This window comes from Rhinolophus sinicus, chromosome 2, assembly GCF_057876585.1.
Source record: "Rhinolophus sinicus isolate RSI-liver-muscle chromosome 2, RSI-T2T, whole genome shotgun sequence".
In the NCBI taxonomy this organism is placed as follows: domain Eukaryota; kingdom Metazoa; phylum Chordata; class Mammalia; order Chiroptera; family Rhinolophidae; genus Rhinolophus; species Rhinolophus sinicus.
The window spans coordinates 76,290,579-76,314,313 of NC_142502.1; the positions used below are offsets into that span (position 1 = coordinate 76,290,579).

Here is a 23,735-nt window from a genome sequence, read left to right on the forward strand (position 1 = left end):
CAAGTGGAATTTATTCCAGGGATGCAAGAATGGTTCAACATTGGAACTCAATCAACATGATACACCATACTAACAAAATAAAAGATAAAATTTATGAATGTTTCCATAGATGCAGAAAAAGCATTTGAAAAGATTTGACATCCATTTATGATAAAGACTCAATAAAATGGGTATAGAAGGAAAGTGCTTCAACTTAATAAAGGCCATGTATGACAAACCCACAGCTAACAGCACACTCAGTGGTGCAACACTGAAAGCTTTTTCTCTACGATCAGGCACAAGACAATGATGTCCATTCTTGCCACTTTTATTTATTCAACACAGTGTTGGGACTTGAGGGGTTTTCTAGAATATGGGACTTTCAGTGCTGAAATCAGAATGGTTGGTCATCCACAAAATCAGTGATGTGCTAAATAGAATAACTCAGGATATTTTTTATCCTTTAGAAGTCTTACATTTTTGCCTTTGCTAGGTATTAATGAGGATATAAGGATAGGTATACTGTGGGAATATAAAATAAGAGCTTTTTAAAGAAAACTGAATGTACACACAAGCACATACCGTTTAATAATTATAGTTTAACAGTTTGTGTAGGAATCTATTCTGCTGGACTGGATGTACACACTTGAACCCAGGTGAATAAGGATATTCATGCACATTGTTAATGACCCCCTCCCTGCCAAAAGAAAACAATCCAAATGTTCAAAAATAAAGCATTTGTTAAATTAAGATACCATGATATGATGTGCTGTGTAGTGATAAAAAGGAATGCAGTAGAATTATGTAGCTTGAAGAATATATCTTATAAAATCAGGCTATCTCAGTTCAAATTCTACAGGTTTTGCATATACTATCTGTGGGCCTTATTTTCCTCATCTAATAAATGATTATAATACTCTTCCCCACCTCAATATTTTATTCTGAAGATTGAAGGAGAATAAATGTAAAAGAATAGATCAGTTTTAGGCACAAGAAATATGCTCAAGAAATGTTAGCAATTATGTACAACAAAAAGCATAAGTATATTTGCATATGTGCACGTGTGTAAATACATAGAAAATGTGTAGAAGGATATTGATCTGCTTGACAGTGATCGCCAAAGGAAAGGGCAGTGGTAATTGGGGATAGTGTTAAAGGGAAGTATTCACATTTCCTTTTTTTAAAACAAAGGGTATATATTTATATACTTTATAATTATATATATTTTTCAAATTCGTTAGTTGGTTGACTGCAGGGTTTCTATCCTATTGTTTGTTTCTCTGACCAAAATTAGTCTTATATTGGTTGTCATTTGGCAAAACAGACTGGCATTCATCCTTCATTACACTGAGGCATTCCCCAAGTAGGCAAATGACTTGAGTTTGTTTTCAGTGGACCCTTAAATCAGTTTACTAGTTTTTTTCCCTGACATGCGTATTAAAAGTCAGCACTGAAATAAAACTACCTCATTGTTGGTATCCTTTTGATGTTACAGTGGCGCTTATGGTTTAGATCTAAAGTACTGAACCCTTCTCATACCACACAATTGAAGTATTGTTACCTGGATCTGTCTTCCAGAGGGAGTTTTTGTTTTATTCCTCTGTCTTTCAGAAATACCTTTTTGTAATACACCTTTTTTTGTAATACACCTTAATAATACCTAATGAACTTGACTTAAAGGAGTGAAGATTAGATACAGTTCAGCATATGCAAAATATGGTCTCTGGACCAGTAGTATCAGCATCTTCAGGGGATTTGGTAGAAATACAAATTCTAGGCCCCATCCAAGACCTATATTTTCTTGGGGGTAAGGTTTAGAAATCTGTGTTTAACAAACTTTTCAGGTGGTTGTTATGCATGGTAAATTCTGAGAAGCAATAAAATAAGGTACGGAAGGAAGAGGATGGCTGGTTCCAGAGGAGCCTGGCACTGCAATAAGGTCAAGAGATTTAATTAAAGGGTATTTGGGTATTGTCTTCATTATGTCTATGATTTTAGATTGAGGCTGCATTAGGCTGTGTTGGAGAGCAATATGTTGTGTATCTATCTGCTAAGAACCTGTTTAACCTTAATACGGATATTAATACTGTAATATGAAATGTCTTTACATTTTCAAAATGTACTCCATGTAAATATTTTTCTTGTTCCCTCCAATAAAATGAACAAATTTACATTTCATCTTTTTTGTACTTAGCAGTTGTCTTATTGTTGTAGTTTATTATTATATCCAATTAAAAACAGGGGCAGGGGAGTTCAAGTAGGAAAGTGTATCTGTAGAGACACCACGAGAAAGGTATGCTCATTGTTACAGTAAGCATCACATAAAAATCGATGGGAATTATCTTAGGTAGACCAAAGAAAACATCACTCACTTGCAAATGGACTTGGAGAACAAGGAAGTGCCAATTCTTAACAGTTGTTATAGAAACCTCTGCCTACCACATACATCTCTCTGGTGGTATGTGAATGGGGCTGAGAAGCATCAGTTGAGGTACACAATAACACAATCACTTGACCAAAGGGAGAGAAGCGGGGGCAGATATGTTATGGTAAGGGATAGAAGGAGGAGTTTGGAAGTGAGCCAGAATAATTGAATAAACTACACAAAGTAGCTCATAAAAAACGGTGTTTTAAAAACATAGATTCTTTCCACATAAGTTTACCATATATTTGGAAAATAGGGATCAAGAGGAAGTCCAGTATTAAATGTATACACAGTCCACATTTTGATGCTGACCTTGGTTCAGATATGTGTATTGTCACATCAAAGTTGTCATTTTTTTTCAATTTGTATATCTGCCTAAGGAGTCAAATCCAACCAAAAAAATTTTTCATTGCCTGATTTGCTAAATCTGATGGGTGCTTTATTAAGACCCTAATCTTAAAAAACTGTTTTTATTTTGTTCTGTTATTTGCAGAGCAAAGACGGTCGACCTTTGCCAGCAAGGGATAAACGCGCCTTAAAACAATTTGAAGAAAGGTTACGAACACTTAGGAAAAGAGAGAGACACTTAGAATTCATTGAAAACAGCTGTTGGACAAAATTTTGTGGCGCTCTGCGACCCCTGAAGGTAAATGGAGTTTTAAACATTATGCTGTCATTCCCCTTCCAAGTTTATAAGTACCTCTTAGAGAGTTTGAGTTCTTATTTTGAGGTACTTAAGAGCATGGATTTTGGAATTAAAATAATCTGGTTTTGAGTCATAACTCTGTCGTTTGGTAGTTTGGGGCAAGGTATGTAACTTGTCTGAATTTCATTTGCTCATGTGTAATGTAAGTATTATATGAACAGGTGGGAAGTTTAAGTTAAAATATAGATAAGTAATGTAATATGCTGATGTCGTATTTTGCAAATTGTACTTTTCTATAAATAGATTTGGGATTCATGATAGAACTTAGAACTAATTGAAAGTAATAGGATTTATTTTATTGTTAGGTGATATGTGGCTAAAAGTATGTAAAAGGTATTTTTGAGACGGAAAAATGATTACTTTTTGTTTTTGAAACCATCATTTGCTATCCTTGAATTCTTGGTACTGTGGCACCTAAATGTTAAGTCCCTGAATTGAATTAAGGTCACCATAATTGTGACCCTGAGTCTAGAACTGCTGGCCACAGACTTCAAATGTGCCCTTTCTGTATCTGGCATTTCAAACACCGAGGCTTTGTATACCTAAGTATACAATATAATTCAGTAAGTGCAGTAAATAGACTAGTTTGGGGAAAGTTAGGCAAGATGAAGGCAGGAGATGGGTTTTGGCTAAATTAAAAAAAAAAAAATGTGTTTATAGAACCCCAACAAAGATCAGCCAGGTTGAGTTCTAATGCTGCTTTGTCTTCCTCTTATAATTAGAAAGGAAATGAGGAAATGCACTGAGTGCTCACCTCAAAAAGTTCCTCTTTTGACAGAGTTCTTCAAAAATATACCATAATTGATTAGTTTTATGTATCTTTTGTTAGAATACATTTTTTTAGAGATTCACCCTAGTCCTTTTTCCCAAGGTGATTTTTCTTCATAGCACCAAAGTTATGATGAAACCCTCCCCAAGCTTATCTTCTTAATACTAAATTGTTTATAGCTTCTTACAAGTATTTATAACCTGGTCTGTAGCATTAACTGCCTTGTTTTAAACGCGTTCTGTTCCACTTCACTGAACATATGCTTAGAGGGATTTTTAAATCAACCTATTAAGTGTGCAGATTGATGTTGACAAATATAGGTGTTTATATATTGAATATCCACGCTACCCCGAAAAGCTACTGTATGTCTCCCCTTGACCCCTTGTTCTCAGACCCCAGACAACCACTAAAGTACATTACATTAAAGTATAATGTAATGTGCATTATACTTTAGTTTTATGTGTTCTATACTTTTATATAAATGGAATCATAGAGTCCATAATATTTTGTCTGGCTTCTTTGGCCCAGCACGGTGTTTTTGAGATTCATCCATGTTGTTACATTCTTTTCCAGTAGTTCATTCAGTTTTATTTCTAAGTAGCATTCCAGTCAGTGTGTGTCAGTATCACAGTTTGTTTATCCACTTACCTGTTGGTGGAGATCTGAGTTGTTTCCAGTTTGAGACTATTATGAATAATGCTGATGTGAACATTTGTGCATAAATCCTTGTGTAGATACATGTTTTCTTTCATTTTCTTGGGTAATTACTTCTAGGAGTAGAATAACTGGGTCTAATGTTTAATATACGTTTAAATTTATAAGAACCTTCCAAAGTGTTTTCCAAAGGGGTTGTGCCATTTTTCATTCCACAGCAATATAAGATTTCCAATTTCTCCGTATCCTTGTCAACTCTTATGTTATAACTGTTTGTAATAGTTATCCTACTGGGTATGTAATAGAATCTCATTATGGTTATAATTTGCATTTTCCTCGTGGCTAATGATATTGAACATCATCTTGTATTTTTATTAGCCATTTGTATATCTTCTCTAAAATGCCTATTGAAATCTTTGATAATTTTTTTAAATTTTATAAATTTATTATTTTAAGTGTGTTTTTCCAGGACCCATCAGCTCCAAGTCCAGTAGTTGATTCAATCTAGTTATGGAGGGCACAGCCCACAGTGGCCCATGTGGGGATCAAACCGGCAACGTTGTTGTTAAGAGCACGACGCTCTAACCAGCTGAGCTAACCGGCTACCCCATCTTTTGACAATTTTTTAAATTAAGTTTTTGTTTTTATGAATGAGTTACAAGAATTCTTCGTATATTCTGGATCAAGTACTTTGTCAAATAATATGTATTGTGAATGTTGTCTCCTAGTTTATGGCTTGCTTTTATGGTTTCTTAACACTGTCATTAAAGAGCTCTTTTAGCAAACATTTTCTTCTAGAAGTTTTACAGTTTTGGCTCTTGTATTTAGGTTTGTGGTCCATTTTAAGTTAGTTTTGTGGGGCGGTATGACTTAAGGGTCAAGGTTTATTTTATTTTCCATATAGGTGTCAGCACCGATTTTTGTCAGGACTACCCTTTGCTCATTGAAATTCTTGGGCACTTTTGTCAAATCAATTGAGCATAATGTGTGTGAGGTTCCATTTTTGGACTCTTTCTTCCGCATCATTGATCTACATATATGTGTCCTTATGCTAAAACTTGATTACTGGAGCTTTAAAATCAGTCATGAAATCAAGTAGTGTACGTTCTTCAATTTTGTTTTCCTTTTTCAAAATTATTTTAGCTGTGCTACAACCTTTACATTTCCATATAAACTTTAGAATCAACTCATAATTCCACAAAACACCCATGGGGATTTCTAGTGAAATCACTTTGAATCTATAGATAAACTTGGGGAGAATTTATAATCTTTATGTTGAATCTTCCAATCCATGAACATATCTTTCTGTTTATTTATGTTACCATAAATTTACCTCAGCTCTCATTTGTAGTGTTAAGTGACAAGGTCTTGATAATATTTTAATAAATTTATCTGTAAGTATATTATTAGAAATGATTTTGTTTATTTTAATTCTCAAGTGTGTGTTGCCAGTATGTAGAAATTTGTTTTTGTACATTGACATTGTATTATGAAACCTGGCTAAATTATTAGTTCTAGTAGCTTTTATTATAGATTCCTAAGAGATTTTTATGTACATGATCATGTCAGCTACTAAAAGACAGTTTTACTTCTTCCTTTCAGTTACGACATTTTCAAATGCTTTTTTTTCTTACTGTACTGACTGTAACCTCCAGTACAATCAGGTTATTATTTATTCCTTTTACTATATAAATGTGTTATTCCACAATATTGATCTAAATTCTTACCTATCTTCCCATTATCTAGTCCTAAGTTAGGAATAATTAGTCAGGAATAATCAGTAATAGGCATGCCTGAAGGAAATACCTGGGGATACAAAGTTACTGTTATGTAATTGAAGGTTTAACAGGAATGCCACGGGATAAACACTGCTTTTTTTTTTGTTTGGCTCAAATGAAATATGAAAATTCTTTTTCATCACGTCTGTGTTTTTCCACAGTTGATATAATTCAGAAATAGGAAGCCACAGACTGTTAGTGGTTCCTAAACATTAGCATCCATGTAGTCCTAGTAGAGGAAGGTAGAGACAGGTCCACTCAGCTCTCGGCAGTGCTCACTATATGCTGAAGGGACTGAAGACTGGTGAGAGGCTACTGATACAAAATTTCTTTGAAGTTATGTTCTATCTCAAAATTTTGTGGTAGTATTGCCTTTTACTCTGTGCTATAATCCATGTTTGTTTTATTATAAAATGTATTAAATTTAAAATTTTGCTAATGCAAAAGTTCAAAGTTCTGCAATTTTTTTCCCATAAGAGTAGATTCCCATGAGATGCCTACTGATCTTGTGATTGCACGTGGCCATGTGAATGCACAGGGCCACACATTCCCTAGCATGGGGCCTTCTCATTTCAGAAGCAGAAGGGTTCACAGCATGGACTGTGCTGTCATACACATCTGGTGTTGAGTCCTTACTCTGATCCTCACCAGCTACATAACCTCTTTTAACTTCACATTTCCAAACCCCAATTTTCTCATCCTTAAAATGGAGTTATGTACTTAATCTTATTTTTGTTATAGGAATTAAATGAATAATGTATGCAGTGCATTGCCTTTTGATGTAAACAGCTCAGAAAATTACAGCTGCTATTGTTATAGTTCTATATATAGGGTTTTTCAACTTCTTAAGAACACTGCCATGGAACTCAAGGGAGAAAATTGGTTTTGTATTGAAGACTCTTGTAAAAATAAGTATCTAATTAGAATACGTTAATGGCTCCTTAAAACAGCACTTATATATACTACTGAACACATTTCTAAGCATACAGTCTAATGTTCATTAAATACTTGATTAAACTCTCCCCTCACAGAAGGACATACTTTGAGCTTGTATAACTAATTGGCCTTGGTAACCTATAGATCCATTAGGTTTTAAATATAACTTGAGATTTTACTATATATACACCTCTTATTATATATACCTCTTATATTTATTTCCATAGAAAGTTATAAATTCATATACATAATTACATCACCTAATTTTCCAGACTTTTTTATTGTGGTAAAATATACATAGCATAAAAGTTATCATTTTAACTATTTATAGGTATATTAAGTGTCATTAAATATATTCAGAATATTGTGCAACCGTCACCACTTCAATTTGCAGAACTTTTTAGTCATCCTAAACAGAAACACTGTACCCATTAATAACTCCTCATTTCTCCCCTCTGCCCACACCCATAACCTCTAACGATTTCTACTCTGCATTCAGTCTCTTTGAACTTGCTCAGGCTAGGAACCTCATATAACTGGAATCATACTGGATATGTCCTTTTGTGTCTGGCTTATTTTACTTTGCATAATGTCTTCAAGGTTTGTCTATTTGTAGATGTATCAAAATTTCACTCCTTTTTAAGGCTGAATAATGTTCCCTGTATGTATATAACACATTTTGTTTATTCATCTATTGGTGGAAATTTGGGTTGTTTTCAACTTTTGGCTATTGTGAATAATGCTGCTATAATTGTTGTACAGGTATCTGTTTGAGTCCACACTTTCAGTTGTTTTGAGTATATATCCAGAAATGGAATTGCTAGATCATATCGCAATTCTGTGTTTTAATTTTTTGAAGAAACTACAAATGTTTTCACAGCAGCAGTACAGGTTTACATTCCCACCAGTGTTCTGTTTTCTCCAGATCCTTGCCAACACTTATTTTCCATTGTTTTGATAATAGCCAACCTTATGGTTTTTGAAGTGATATCCCATGGTTTTGATTTTCACTTCCCATTTTCACTGATGATTAGTGATGTTGTTGAGCATGTTTTCATTCAATTATTGGTCATTTGTACATTTTCTTTAGAGAAATGTTTATTCATTTCCTTTGCCCATTTTAAAATTGTTTTATTGCTGTTGTAATTTTTTTTAATACTCTGAATAATTAAACCCTTGTTAGATACATGATTCACAAATATTTTTCCCATTCTTAGGTTATCTTTTCATTTTGTTGGTAGTATCCTTTGATGCACAAAAGGTTTTAATTTTGATGAAGTCCAGTTTATCTATTTTTCTGTTGTTGTTGCCTGAGATTTTGGTCATATCTAAAAAATAATAGCTTATTAGTACATGCCTATCCAGGGAAAAGCCCAGAGACCAAAAATGTACTTTCTTAAGCAGAGAGCAGGAAAAGACTGAAGGGAGAGGCTAGCCACTCTAGTCTGGTAATTAATAGAGTTTATTAAGGGAAACTTACATACGAGGCATATGTTGGGCAGCTACAAAATGAAATGGATCTCTGTGTCCCTTGGCAGTTGCCAAAAATTACGTAGGGTAAAAGAGGGGAATAGTCACTGGTACTAGTACGTGAATGCTACAAGGTACGGGAAATTACATGCATGACCAGGTTAGGACAACAGCCTGTTACAGGAACCAGCATATAGCAGGAGGAAGGGAAGGGGTGCTGATGTATGTCAGAGTGAACATCAATTATGAACAGTCTCTTATTAGAAGTTTGTCGAAAGCAACCTCCCATTTGGCCCAGGTCCAGCTCGAGGGACAGACAATGGTAAGGTCACAGAACAATCTCCTCCACATTGTCAAATCCAATGCTATGAAGAATGTTCTTCTAAGACTTTAATAGATTTAGGTCTTTGATATATTTGGAATTAATTTTTATGAATGGTGAAGGATAAGCGTCAAACTTCATTATTTTGCATGTGGATGTCCTGTTCTCAGCACCACTTGTTGAAAAGACTGTCCTTTGCTTTCCCCATTGAATGGGCTCAGCGCCCTTGTCAAAAATCATTTGACCATATATGTAAAGGTATATTTTTGGGGTCTGTTCTGTTAGTTATAATTCTGAATGTATGCCAGTACCAAATTGTTTTGATTACTTAGTAATGTGGTGAGTTTTGAAATCGGGACTTGTGAGTCATGTAATAATGGATTTTTATGTTTCTGCAAAAACACCATTGTGATTTTGATAGGGATTGCAATGACTCTATAGATCACTTTCAGTAGTAGTGTCATTTAACAATATTAAGCCTTCCAATCCATGAACATGGGATGTCTTTCCATTTATTTTTGTCTTCCTTCATTTCTTTAAAGGATATTTTGTAGTTATTAGTGTGTGTCATTTGCCTCCTTGTTTAAATTTATTCCTAGATATTTTATTCTTTTTCATGTTATATAAATGTAATTGTCTTCTTAATTTCCTTTTCAGATTACTCATTGTTAGTGTACATATACTTAAAAAAATGTTTATTTGAATCAGACTCATAATAAAGAACTAATAAAATTTGTGTTTCTGATTGTCTCACTTCACTCCCAACCCCCCATCAAATAAGCAAACCTAAACACAACTAAATTTCATGAGGTAAGCAAGCAGTCACATATAATTTTATTACACACTGACAGTGCTTAGTTGTTTTGAAGGTCTACAGACGTATTTTAATTTTACTTTACCCATATTTTTGTCATCCTAGAACCCTCTGAAACTAAGTATTAGTTATGTTTAAAGGTGTAACAGATTTCCTTCCTCAGTAATATTTAAAGAACATATGGTTTTTCTTTGTTTTAGGACACACTTGTGAAAATGCCTAAAGGCAAAGACTAACTCTTTCTAACTTCAAAGTAGGTTTATTAAATATTTTATTGGAAGTGTAAGTGTGCATTCCAATTTTTTACTTGGTCACTCTTCATTTGAGAGGTACATTTGGGGTTTTAGTGTAGGTGCTTTTTAATTTAAGCTAACATTGATGTGTTTTGGGGTGTTATGTTGGTAGTAATTGAGTATTAGAGTTTCTGAAACTTGCAGGGTCTTTTGTAGATTACCAGTAATGTTAGGGTATGGATCCTGAAGTTTATATAAGAGTAAATCCACTTGTAAGTGATATAACCCATCTTTACATTAGTACAGCAGTGAAGCTCAGGTACATAGAAAAGGTTGGATTCAGACTTGGAAATCAGTGGCTGATCAATACATAACCTTTTTTGTGTTTGTGTTTAGGAACAACTTATTTAGTATATACTGTTGATTCATCAACATTGAATTTATGACCAACAGCAGTATAACTCATGCCTGAACAAAGCTTACCTAACACATGTATTTTCTGAGTAATCATGGCGTTGGCTTTATGGCCTCTTCAGCCTAGTTGTCCCTTGAACTTAGGGAAGATGTCAGGGAGAAAAAGAGCCTACGTCCTTGGTAACATGTTTCACCCCTTTTCTGAAATTTTATTCCTTAGAGACCCAGTTCCAATAATTTCTTTTGCTTTTTATCTACTATCTCTAATACAAAATTTATACAGTAGAAGGAAATGTGTTCCACTTATTACAATGCTTAACATATTTCTCCAAGAAATATTATTTTACATGACAGTTTCTTTAGTGCTGCTAATACTCTATTTCAGGAATATTATCAGTTATATAGTCTTTTCTTGGCTGTTATATAATGTTTTATATGTATATATATAATTGACATATATAGTATATACTGGGGGTGCCAAAAATATATGTACATATGACTTGTATTCATCTTTCATTATCGGTATGTTATTACAATTTTAATACAGTTTTTTCCTGTCTTAAAATGTGTATACATTTTTTGGTATCCTCTGTATATTCAATGTATAGGTGTATATAATGTATACACACACACGTACATATATACACACATCATTACTTCTATGGGAAAATTTAAAAATTCTATATTTTAACAACATGTTAATATAACCTGATGAATTTCTTGGTTTTGATTTGTGTGTGTGTACTTTTTAGTTAATTTTGAAGTTTATATGTGAGTGTAATTGAATATAAACCTTTTATGTGACTTGGCCAAGAGCCTCATTTGTTTACTTACTAATGAAGACTTTTGAATGTTTTATTTGTTATGTGTATGTTTTCTCAAGTAATCATAATGAAAATTTAGATGACAAATGCCTAAGAAGATGACAAATGCCTAAGATGATACGAGGTGTGATAAAAAAATATGGTGAATGTTTAAATTAAAAATATATGTATATTACTGTAAAAGACACATTGCCATTAATCCCCCTCAAAATATTCCCCCTTGCTTCAAACATGCTTATTCCATTGTTCTTGCCACTTTCTGAAGCAGTTCTGCAAGTCCTCTTTCATCAGTTTCTTTAGTTGTGCTGTCATGGCTTTCTCGATGTCCTGAGTCATTTTGATTTGGGGGAAGAGCCAGAAGTCACACGGTGCCAGCTCTGGTGAATGTGAACACACCTTAATGTTTTTACTGACAGAAATTGCCGTATGCTAGAAGCGATGTGTGACATGGAGCATTGTCATGATGGAGGATGATTTATAGCACACTTGAAAACATGCCTTCTCTCAACCATAGCTCACACCCGCTGACTGCACCAAACAAGTTGAAACTTGTCACACACTGTTACTAAGGTTCAATGTGTTGCTTCCCGTATTGAAGATTCCTGTCTTTATGTTAGATGTCACTTGGCAGCAGCATTCACCATATTTGTTGATCACAACAGAAAGACTCCTCATCTACCTTATTCACCAGGTCTGGCACTGTGCGACTTCCGGCTGGCTCTTCCTGAAAGTCAAAATGACCATGAAGGGTAAATGTTTTGAATTGATTAATGGCAATGTGTCTTTTATTATAATATTTTTTTTTATTTAAACATTCACCGTATCTTTTGATCACACATTGTATACTAAATAAAAATGTATCTTGGATCATTTTAATTAGATCATTGTCATATACTATTAATAGCAACTCGTATTGAACCTAATGGTTTTATGCTTTTAATACCAACTTTTAGAACTATATTTTGATACTTTTTTGTGTTTTGTTTTGCTTTTAGATCATTTGGGGAATATTTTTCATCTTAGTTGCATTGCTATTTGTAATTTCTCTCTTCCTGTCAAAGTAAGTACACTACACACGTTTTCTAAAGCACTTACACAATTCCTGTGATGTTATACATTTTCCATGCTGAATTCCATTAGTGTAGCCTATTCATCTTAAGTAGCTGTTTTACTTGAAGTGTTCTACAGCATTAACTGAAAGAATGACTAAAAAGTTCCAATAATAGATACCGTGTTTCCCCCAAAATAAGACCTAACCAGAAAATAACCCCTAGCATGGTTTTTCAGTATGACATCCCCTGAACATAAGCCCTAATGTGTCTTTTGGTGCAAAAATCAGTATAAGACCCAGTCTTATTTTAGGGGAAACACAGTAGTATTTCTTTATACTTTATTTATTGAACAATGTCTGTAAGATATTTAAGTGAGGTTTAATTTGTTATCTGAGGTTTTCTTTGACTCAGTTCAATTTGCATGCTTATGTTACAAATTAACGGAAAATGTGGTCATATAATATTTAAAAAATCACTTTTTTTGTTTTGTTACAGTTTGGACAAAGCTCTTCATTCAGCTGGAATCGATTCTGGTTTCATAATATTTGGAGCTAACCTGAGTAATCCCCTAAATATGCTTTTACCTTTACTACAAACAGTAAGTAAAAGTAACTTTATACTCTAGCAAATTTTCTCACACTCTGTCAACTCTGTCAAATTATTATGTTGAAAAACCTATTAATACTTGGCAATATATGCTTGTGCCCTCTGCTGATTGGGCTTTTTATTATATCTAACTTCTACATTGATTTATTGCTTTAAAGATTATTATATTGATATATTGCTGAACTCTTCAATTTGCATCATTTGATTCGGGCTAAAACTTAAAGTGAACTTTCCCAAGCAATTCCTGTTTCTAATTTTTGAAGAAGTTTTTTATTCCATATTTAAATGTAATTTTTGCTTAATTTGTTATAAGATTTTTCTTAGGATAATGGTACTAAACAATTTGGTAAAAGTTTCGTAATTGTTTTTTGGAAGAGTCTTAGTTTTTGTATTTTCATAGTAGACTGATCTAAATCGGTTGATACTTAAACATTTGCCAAATATGAATAATGAAATTTTAGTTAATTTTGTTTGACTTCTAGAGCCCTGTTTGTGTATTGAGTTGAATTGAATTTTATCTTTTTTTTGTTTTTTAGGTTTTTCCTCTTGATTATATTCTTATAACTATTATTATTATGTACTTTATTTTTACTTCAATGGCGGGGATTCGAAATATTGGTATATGGTTCTTTTGGATTCGAGTGAGTATATTTTACAGTATTATTTTTATTTTTTATTTCATTTTATGTGTAATGTTTATTATTGCAAATTATCTTTGATAATATTGAAATTATAAATATGTTGATACTAAAAGAGATGGAAAGTTAGGTTTTTCACTTCATGTTAACGTAAAAGTGCTTTTGTCTAAAGCAATGGTTATTAAACAGGAGCGAGTGATTTTTGTCCCCCCTGGATACATATGGCAATGTCTGGAGACATTTTTCAGACGCTACGACTAGGGGGTGCCACTGGCACCTAGTGGGTAGAGGTCAGGTTTCTGCTAAACATGCTTCAGTGCACAAGGCAGCCTCCTACAACAAAGACTTATCCAACCAATACTGTCAAGGTTGAGAAACCCTGGTCTAGAAGTTGTATTATTTTCCTTAGTGTTTGGCTGCATGAAAACACATTGAAGCACAAATGAGTACACTGTAGCTCAAAAGATGGTCTTTCCTACTAGGAGTCAAAGATCACTATATATGATTGGAGAAAAGGTTATTTTCTTCTTACACTCATTGTGAGATAAAGTAAGAATTTTAAAATGAAGCTGTATAGGTAGAGACTACTTCCAGCTGTGAGTAAACGAAAACTCATTTAAATAGTGGCTTGAACTAATGAATGACTTTTCGCTATGAAAAAACCCCCACAAAGTCTAGCATTGCTTTACTAGCTCAAAAATGTCAAGTACAATATCTCTGTAAATCGTTTTGGATTCTCCCTCGTTATTGTAATTTGTCTGCTGCACCTCCAGTTATCCTGTCCATGTTCTACAAGGCAAAAGTAGACAGGAAGAAGGGATGACACCTATATCAATAAAGCAAGACTGTCTCAGAAATCCCCAGCAGACTTCAACTTTCCTTTCGAAGTTTAATATTTCATCACTGCTAGTCACTAATAAGTGTAAGGGAAGCTGGGAAATGTGAACTTTTAGGTGATCCTATCATCATCTCATCCAGAATTGGAGTTCTGTTACTCTATATTGTACTACAATCTAGTAATGAAATAGGTAGGTGATATTTTAGTTGCTAAAAGTGTGCTCTGCCATTGAAATGAAGCAAGTCACCTGGTTCATTGTATTTGTTAACATATGTTTTAGTTTCCCTCTAGTACAGATACATACAAAAATATCTATAGTTAGATTATCATAAATTATTATAATCTAGATTTTATGGCAAAGTATATGAGGATGTCATGACTGTTGCATAGAAATGAGTATAAACGTGACATGTCTATTCTTGTGTGGTAATATAAAACCACAGATATATTACTAATAACTTGTAGTTTAAACTAATTCCTATAGTCTTTAGATAGAATTAGAAGTAGTTCACAGTTCTTGGCTGTATGAACTTTTAACAGATGTTATAATGTAATAAATTTAGAAGGTTTGTCTGGGAACAGATCATGTGAATAGTAATATGTTCTCTAGGTCCTGAGTTTTTAATGGATCATTTATAGGATCCTTTGGATGTAGATGCTTTACCATGATTTTAAAATAAACAAATCTAAACCTAAAAGCTTTTCAGGGAGAAAACAGTCTTTATTATTCTTATAACTATTTGGTATGATTAAGAATTCTTAGTATTTATTTTGAAAAAAATCAATACTTAGTATTCATTTTTGGGGAAAAAAAAAAAGAGGTTTATTGAACTGTGTTCATTACCCCTAACACATGAGCAGGACTTAGTGCCTCACAAGTAAAACATATTGCTGAAATGTTGTTACTGTCTTTTTTTTTTTTCCAGTTATATAAAATCAGAAGAGGCAGAACTAGGCCCCAGGCACTCTTATTTCTCTGTATGATACTTCTGCTCATTGTCCTTCACACTAGCTACATGATTTATAGTCTTGCTCCCCAGTACGTTATGTATGGAAGCCAAAATTACTTAATAGAGGTAAGTGCAAAATTTAAAACTTCATTATTTTAATATTTTAAAGATACTGATATTTAAAAGCAAATTTTAATTTGTGAAGACTGGTATAAGATATTAGCTCATCAGATTAAATTTAATATTGCTAAAACTGGTTTTTCATTCCATTTTTGAGCATATTTGTATTTGTTTCACACAAGTTCTTTTTTAAAATAACACAATTTCATTATAATAGTTCCTTAAATGGTTCCTGTGGTGCTGAGCTACTGAGCTTTATCTCAGCACTTTATTAAAACTCATAATACTGTGTTTCCCTGAAAATAAGACCTTGCCGGACAATCAGCTCTAATGAGTCTTTTGGAGCAAAAATTAATATAAGACTCATTCTTATTTTACTATAAGAATGGGTCTTACGTAATATAGTACAAGACTGAGTAATATAATATAAATAATGTAATATAAATAATAATATAATATAATTAGTATGATATAATACCAGGTCTAATATAATATAATATAACAACATAATATAATATAAGACTGGGTCTTATATTAATTTTTGCTCCAAAAGACACATTAGAGCTGATTGTCCCTCTAGGTCTTATTTTCTGGGAAACATGGTATTTCTTCTAAAATAATATTTTAAATAATTTTAATAATATGGCTCCCCAAAAAGGTTTGGTCAACAAAATATGTCTGCTCATCAGTACTATGAATTCCACAGGAGATACTTCATAAATATTTTATTTGTGAGTAGGTGGGCTTTCTTTTAACATGGCTATCTTCTTATCTGTAACTGATTTCTTAATGTTGACCTTTGAAAAGCCAATTGTGGTTCCGACTTGTAATTGGATGTCTAATTTGGGTTGTTTTGGACAATTTTTAAATATTTTGACCATATCTGATTCAACCTTTGTTTAGTTTGTTTCCTTTTCCTAAAATACCTTTTGCTCTACTTCCTAACAATTCAAATCAAATCCATGTTTCATGACCTGTTCAAGCCTTGCTTTAATAGAGTCTTCATGATTAACCTAGTCTGCCCAGATCACTTCTTTTTTATCTGGTACTTGTTCCATTCTTTCTTAACTTTATCATGTAATTAGGAACAAAACTCATCTAACTGTCACATCAAACCCTCAATCAATACGATCCATAATGTTGCTAAGTGTTGAAAAGTTAGTTCACTGAAAAATGTTGTTATGTGGGTAGAACAAAGATAAGGTAAGGCACGAACAATGATGAAGGTGCATAAATAACCTGGGTTTGGGAAACACAGTACCAGAATATCACCTGAATCATATTTCTCATTTCTTATACCTTTTTATTCTCTTCTTGCCTCATCCCCTGTGCCTAGTTCACTAGGTCATGCTTATTAACCATTCATTCTATGAATGAATGAAGTAAGATCATGTTTTGCATGGACAAAAGATAATCTTTTCTTGTTCCACTGTGGAAAAATAAGTCGACTCTTTCTCTGGGAAGAAGCTCCATTGTTCAACACAAGACCTAAAGATTGTTGCAAAACAGCCCTCATGTTAAATTTATCTTAAAATTTACCCTTTAGAATATTAGTTAGATATAAGTTAATAGAAAACAGATTATAAAGTTCTTAATGCAATTACTTTCGAATCAAAATATAATTTTTTAATATTTACTTTTTAACCATATCTTCATCTTTCAGAGCAATATAACTTATGATTACCATAAAGGCAATTCAACCCCTTCTGTGCCAAAGAGATGTGATGCGGATGCCCCTGAAGGTACAGCAACTCTTACTGACTGTCTTAGAATTCATAACTCTATAAGAAAGGAATTGTCTTGCATTTTGCTGGGTTAATCATTTGATGCATTTGTTTTAATGTGTGGTAGCAAAGGAACTTTTAGCAAGAAGAAATTGGTAAGTCCATTCAGTAGAATTTCTTCGTGATATAATTATTTTCATTAGGGAAAGGACCATTATAATTTAGTTACTTATGAAATTACATGAAATAAATGTATCACATTTACTAGTATAATTAAAAGTCACTCTTAAATGACTTGTTTTTTTATTGAAAACTTCAAGAGAGTTTTGGAGGAATCTACAATTCTTAGGACCAAGACCAAAAGTACCTATGACCTAGAACTACTTTTAATTCATCCAAATCTAGTCAATTTAGTTAATAACAATAATAATGTGAATCATAGTAGCAACTTTTAAAAGCATATAATTATGTTCCAGGCACTATGCTAAGTACTTTATGCATATTCTGACAAAAACTGTGTGATCCTGTGCTCTTAACATTTGTGTATTTTTAGAGAATCACTTTTCCCCCTATTTTATGGGCATAAAGGTGTCTTTATTTCTTAGAATATTATACTATTCTGTCCTGATTAAGGATTCCAGATTCATTCTTTCAAAATTTGCAATTTTTTTCTATTCCTGCCTTCAAAATGCTTTTATTTCAGGGTAAAGTAAATGTCCAATATAGTACATTTCTTCATAAATCATTCATGGGTATCATTATGAAAAAGATACATTCTGACTTTTTTTTAGCAGGGCCAACTATAGAATTTGATGGAATAACAGGAATAGGTACATAATACAGGGATAGCCCAAAGCAAGAAGTGATTAACTATACCTGGAAAAGATGATTATGGAGTGATAGTCGAAAGGAAAGGCTTTAGAAAAGGGATACCAGAGCAGTATTTCAAGGTTAAAGAAGAATGTGTCAGGCGTGTGCATCAGTAGAAGGCTGTGCTAGGCAGAGGGACAGAATGCACAGATACAATGACCTTAAATTATATGTGTATGTGTTCAAGAGAATTTAAGACACTGTTATAGTTTTGTTTTGTTTTTTTTTAATTATGGGGGTAGGGTTTTGGAGAGAGGGAGGAAATGAGATTGTAGAATTAAGAGTCTGATCACAAAAGGTCTTGGAAAGTAAATAAAAGGCCAATAAACAATTTTAAACAGTAAAGTAAAAGTTATGATCTGATTTATTTTCAGAAACTTAATTATAACAGTTATATAGAGAATGGATTTGAGAAATTGAGAGCAGAGCAAAGCAGTCAGTTGGGAAGGGTTGCCAGGAGGAACTATTTACAGTAATCCAAGAGAGATACTGAAAGCCTGAACTAAACAGTGGTCATGAGGGTATGAAATGAAGAAAAAAATATAGGGGGTTAATTTAAAGAATCTTATTGCTTGGAACCAGAGAAGTGTGGCGAGGGAAGTAGAAGATTCTAGAATGGCCCTCCAGTTACTCAGTAATTTGGTAAATTTTGGTATCACCAAGCTGAGGCAAAAATTCAGGCTAACATTAGGGAAAATGTAAGAAATGATTAGTTGACTTGAGATGTCTCAGGGATTCAGGTGGAGATTTCATAGGTAGTCGGATGTATAAGGAATTCAGAGGGTAGAGAGTGAGAAGAGCTTGGAGACTAGAACTTTGAGGAAAATCATTATCTAAAGGCAAAGCAGATAAAAAAGATATAGAGAAAAGGACTGAAAAGCATTGAGAAAATTCTTAATGATGGAAATAACTAGTTGTGTGGAGTAAAAAGGAATATAAAGCAGCGGCTGAGTTTACATTAGCCTTCATGTAATTCTTAATGGAGATTGAGAGAGATTCTAAGTCTCAGTTTGCTGTGAATTGTAAGTTTGGGTTATCTGCTGAGAATTGAATGGGCCATAGGACATAAAATTGAAGAAAGTGGCAGAAGTTTTTGATAGGCTATGAAGGTGAATAGAAGAGGGATCTGACTGCACATAAATTAGTGATAGATAAATATGTCAGGGGTCATAGATGAAGTTATCAATTTGTATTTTTGTTAAATAAACCTGGACAACTGATATGATTCTTTTCCATCAGTGCTTAGGTTGTCTGAGGAAGGTGATTGAAGGATTGAAGTAGGATAGAAAGCAAAGGACAAGTTGAGAGGGAGAGAATAAAATGACTGATCACAGAGTCCAGGATGCATAGGGAAGTAGGGAAGAAACTAAAACTGGGAGAAAAGAATAAAATCGAGATGAGATGAGAAAACATGTATGTTAGGGATACCTCTTTTTGCCTGGAGAAATAACAGTAAAATGTTTCTAGTATAAATAAATATGACTTGATTTTTAAATTCTATTTTTTGACGAGTAGATGTAAAGTAAAACACTTTAAAATATATACATACACACATCACAAATAAGGTTGATAGTTGAAATGCTTTGGCTGTCCTTTTCAGCTTAATGCAAATAGATTGAGAAATTACTATTGAGTTGGTTTATAGATGCTGTTTCTTAAATTTTTATAGTAGTATTGAAACTTTAGAAAACAAAACAAAACAAATAGGAACAAATCAAGATTTGGACTGGTAAACAGGGATTTAAAATCCCTCTATATTGCTGAACTGAGTGAATTTGTTTATTATAGATCAGTGAGCTTCAGTTAAATGATACACGTGACCATAACTGTTTTATGAGTCAGTCTAATCTAATTTATGTCCTTTGAAATGTTACTTTGCAGTACAAAAACATACCCTTTAGTTTTGTGGATTTCATTTATTTTTCCCACCTTTTTCTGTTTTCTTGCTAATCTCCAAATGTTAAATTTAATAGTGCATACTTGGAAGAGAATGGTAGAATTATGATCATTGAATTTGGAGTGGCAGGGTAGATTTTTTAAGAGAATATTTAAATAAAACTAATGATAGCGAAAGATGAAGAAGCAAATTAGGGCATGAGATTTGACACATGGGATGGGGATGGGGTGGAATGTATGGTGATGGTTTGGTATGGGCGTAATCATTTAAACACGAAGTAGGAAATCTCAGCATACAGAGGAAAAAAACACTATTATTTGTGACATTTAGGTGGGAACATTTGGTGACTAGAGTACATGTTTGTATAAGTACCTCATAAGGCATTTGATAGCACCTTTGTTACGTGTCTATTGCAAGTAACAGAACTTTGGAGAGTGATTTTTAGATTTAGAAACAAAAAATATAATTTACAGTTTTATATTTAAAATTATTTTTGAAAAATGTTAAAGCAACAATTTCTATATATATATGTATATATATGCATATATATGATAGGTTTTAAGTACATTTTAGTGACTTTATTAAGCAAAATTGTGTTCATATATGGGTGCTCTGACATTTATTAAACATAGAAAATATTAATGAAGCTCTAATGTTAAGTGTACATAATGTTTAAGATTCAAAAGAAAGTCATTCATCTAAAATAGAATTCTTTGTGTTCTTTGTGTTTAAAATATTACTTAAAGAATAGAACAGTTTAGCATATTTATAAAGAATGCTTCATACTCTGTTTATAATGTTCTCTTAAAATCACATTATTTTGACAGGCAGTACATAGTTTATACATTCAAAGAGAGTCAACTGAGAATATTAGAAATCAAGTTTTAAATTTATATGGCATTGTAGCAAAAGGACCTTTACATTCCTGGTTTTATATTCTTTAATTGCCACTTAATCTAATTAGCATTAATGCGTAATTTATGTATTAATGTAAATAAAATAGTTTAATATACTGGATTATTAAAGTACCATAACTATACATAAATACTTGAGTCAAAATAGGAAGAGGGAAGGTCAGTATTCTTTAATGGACAAACACGATAGATGTTGTACTGGGATAGTATTAGAGTACAGGGCTAGATTTTGTGAAAAGAGAGAAAATGTCAGAGGAAGCACATATGCAGTCTGTACCTTCAAAAAGCATACAGCCTAATGGATTTGGATATTAAAATAAATAGTTGTAATACAAGGAAAAGTAAATAGCAAACAATGTTGAAATTATAAACAAAATGTGGTGGGAAGGCAAAAGGGGATAATGATTTATTCTGCCCAGGGTGTAGTGTAACATTTCAGCTGGGCCAAAAGCATAAGTTAAATCTAAACAAACAAACAAACAAAACTGGAGGATATTCCAAGCAGAGAAGAAACCTGCATCAGTAAGACATAAAGACATAAATATATTTGACATTTTATAGTAACAGTAAATTGTGGCAGGACAATCACATCCACAAGAAACTGTAACCACCAACTAGCTCTTCACAGATTTGCCTTCCAAATACACATAATCAGAGTGAATTTGTTTCCTTGGGATCTCAGACTGGTAGTGCTGTAGGCACATGGCCCAAGTCAATATAAAAAATCCTCAGTAGAGGAATGTACCTTAATTCTAGGCTTCAAATTCCCACAAAGGAGCATAAAGACATCAGAGTCAAATATTCAAGCACACAAGAAAACAAAGCACCATGAAAGACAGCTAGCAGAAATAGCGACATCAGAAAGAGACTAGCAAAAACCTGATACAGGAATTATCAGCATGGATTTTAGAACAGCTAACTAAGATAAAAAGAATATGACCAGATCAATATTGATAAGGAACAACAAAATACTAAAGAATGAATGAATGAAATTCTACCAGATTTGTAAAAAAACCAAACACAATATTTAGAAATGAACATAGAATAATTAAAATTAACCTCAGTTTAGGAATCTACAGATTAAAGCCACAATGACATCTCTCCACAGATTATTAGTTGTAAGAGGAAAAGTAGTATGTATCTTAGCTATATATCAGGGAAACAAGGCAACATGTGTACCACGTGAACAAAATTAACATCATTGAGGGGCAGTGCACCGGGTGCCTCAAGATACCACACCCTGAGAAAAATGGATAACATGAGTCAAATCATGAATTAATATCAGACAAACCCAAATTGACAATTGACAAACAGGGTTAAAGTAACTGTCTTGTATACTTCAAAAATGTCAATGTCAGGGCGGCCAGTTAGCTCAGTTGGTTAGAGTGCATTGCTCTTAACAACAAGGTTGCTGGTTCAATCCCCACTTGGGCCACAGTGAGCTGCGCTCTCCACAACTAGATTGAAACTACTTGACTTGGAACTGATGAGTCCTGGAAAAAACACACTTAAAAAAAAAAATGTCAATGTCATAAAAGACAAAAGGGCTGAGGAACTGTTGTAGATTAAAAATATAAAGAGACTAATATCCAAATGGAATACATGATCCTGGATTGGATCCTGTACTGGAGGATAAAAGTAGTATAAAGAATATACTGCGATGAATGACAAAGTTGGAATATGGACTGTGGAGTAAATTTTTTAAAATGTATTATCAATATTAAAATTCCTGCATTTAAATTCCAGTTATGTAAGAGCAATGTTAAGAGGTTAAGTCACATAATATGTGGTTCAGAAGACATAAATGTGTGTGTATATATTGAGAGACTATTAAAAGAGAAAAAAAACAAAACACATGAGAACCATTGGATACCACCAAATGGCTACTGTTTGGCTAATGGCTACCCTTAAAAACCAACAGTACCAAGTACAGGCCAAGATATGGAACTACTAAAGATAACCATTTCTAATTATCATTTGGGGCGTATTATACATTGTATGATTTGCATAATTATACATTATTTATATACTTTAAAAATTTACAAGTACATATGTTCTTTTTCCCAAGCTCTGTACCTTTAAATTTATATCCACAGTGGTTTAACATGATATATTTTGCCCTACAAAATGACAACATATTTTGAACATAAAAATTAGTGAATACAATGCTATTTCTTAATTCCCTAAGCAATTTAGATTAAAAGGTATAACTTTTTATGAAAGGGAGTTAATCTTATTTTTAATTTTGAATCTGCTACAAAATAATTCATCTTATGTTTTCCCTTCACTTCTGGTATAAATATCTAGCGTGAAATAAATCTTGGTTTAATTATAGACATATTCAATCATGTAAAACGAGTCATTCTTTGACTAGATTTACAGAATCTGTTCCTTTTGAGACCCTAGGCAGGACACTTTATATCCACAAAGAATATATTTAAAACTTTTCAGAATTCAAGCCTCTTTAAAGTACACAGTACTTTAAAACTTGCTGAAGAATTTTTTTTAGTATTTTTAAATAAATAACCCACCAATTTAAATGCAAAGATGGAATTTTATATTTGGTGATATAATCCAACTTTCTTAAACAATTAATGATTTTTCTATAAATTTTTCACCTATTTTTAATAATAGATCACTTTGTACATTTTCTCAGGTGAAGCTTTTGCTTTGAAAGCTATGAGCTGAAACAGGCAGATTTTCTGATCAGAGTAGTTTCTTATGATGGTGTCAGCAGCCTTGCCTTTTAACAGTTTGTAATAGGCTCTCTAAAGTCTAAACTGTTCCCAAATGCTGATCAAT

General features: G+C 32.9%; 1 protein-coding gene across 1 annotated transcript in view; it reads left to right on the forward strand.

The window, feature by feature from the left end:
* Nucleotides 1-23,735, forward strand: part of LMBRD1 (LMBR1 domain containing 1) — a 91,494-nt gene that overhangs the window by 56,817 nt on the left and 10,942 nt on the right. The window contains exons 9-14 of the mRNA XM_019749339.3: nt 2,898-3,050; nt 12,320-12,384; nt 12,872-12,974; nt 13,519-13,623; nt 15,385-15,534; nt 17,192-17,270. Coding sequence (XP_019604898.1) covers nt 2,898-3,050; nt 12,320-12,384; nt 12,872-12,974; nt 13,519-13,623; nt 15,385-15,534; nt 17,192-17,270 — 655 coding nt within the window. The remainder of the gene's footprint in view (nt 1-2,897; nt 3,051-12,319; nt 12,385-12,871; nt 12,975-13,518; nt 13,624-15,384; nt 15,535-17,191; nt 17,271-23,735) is intronic.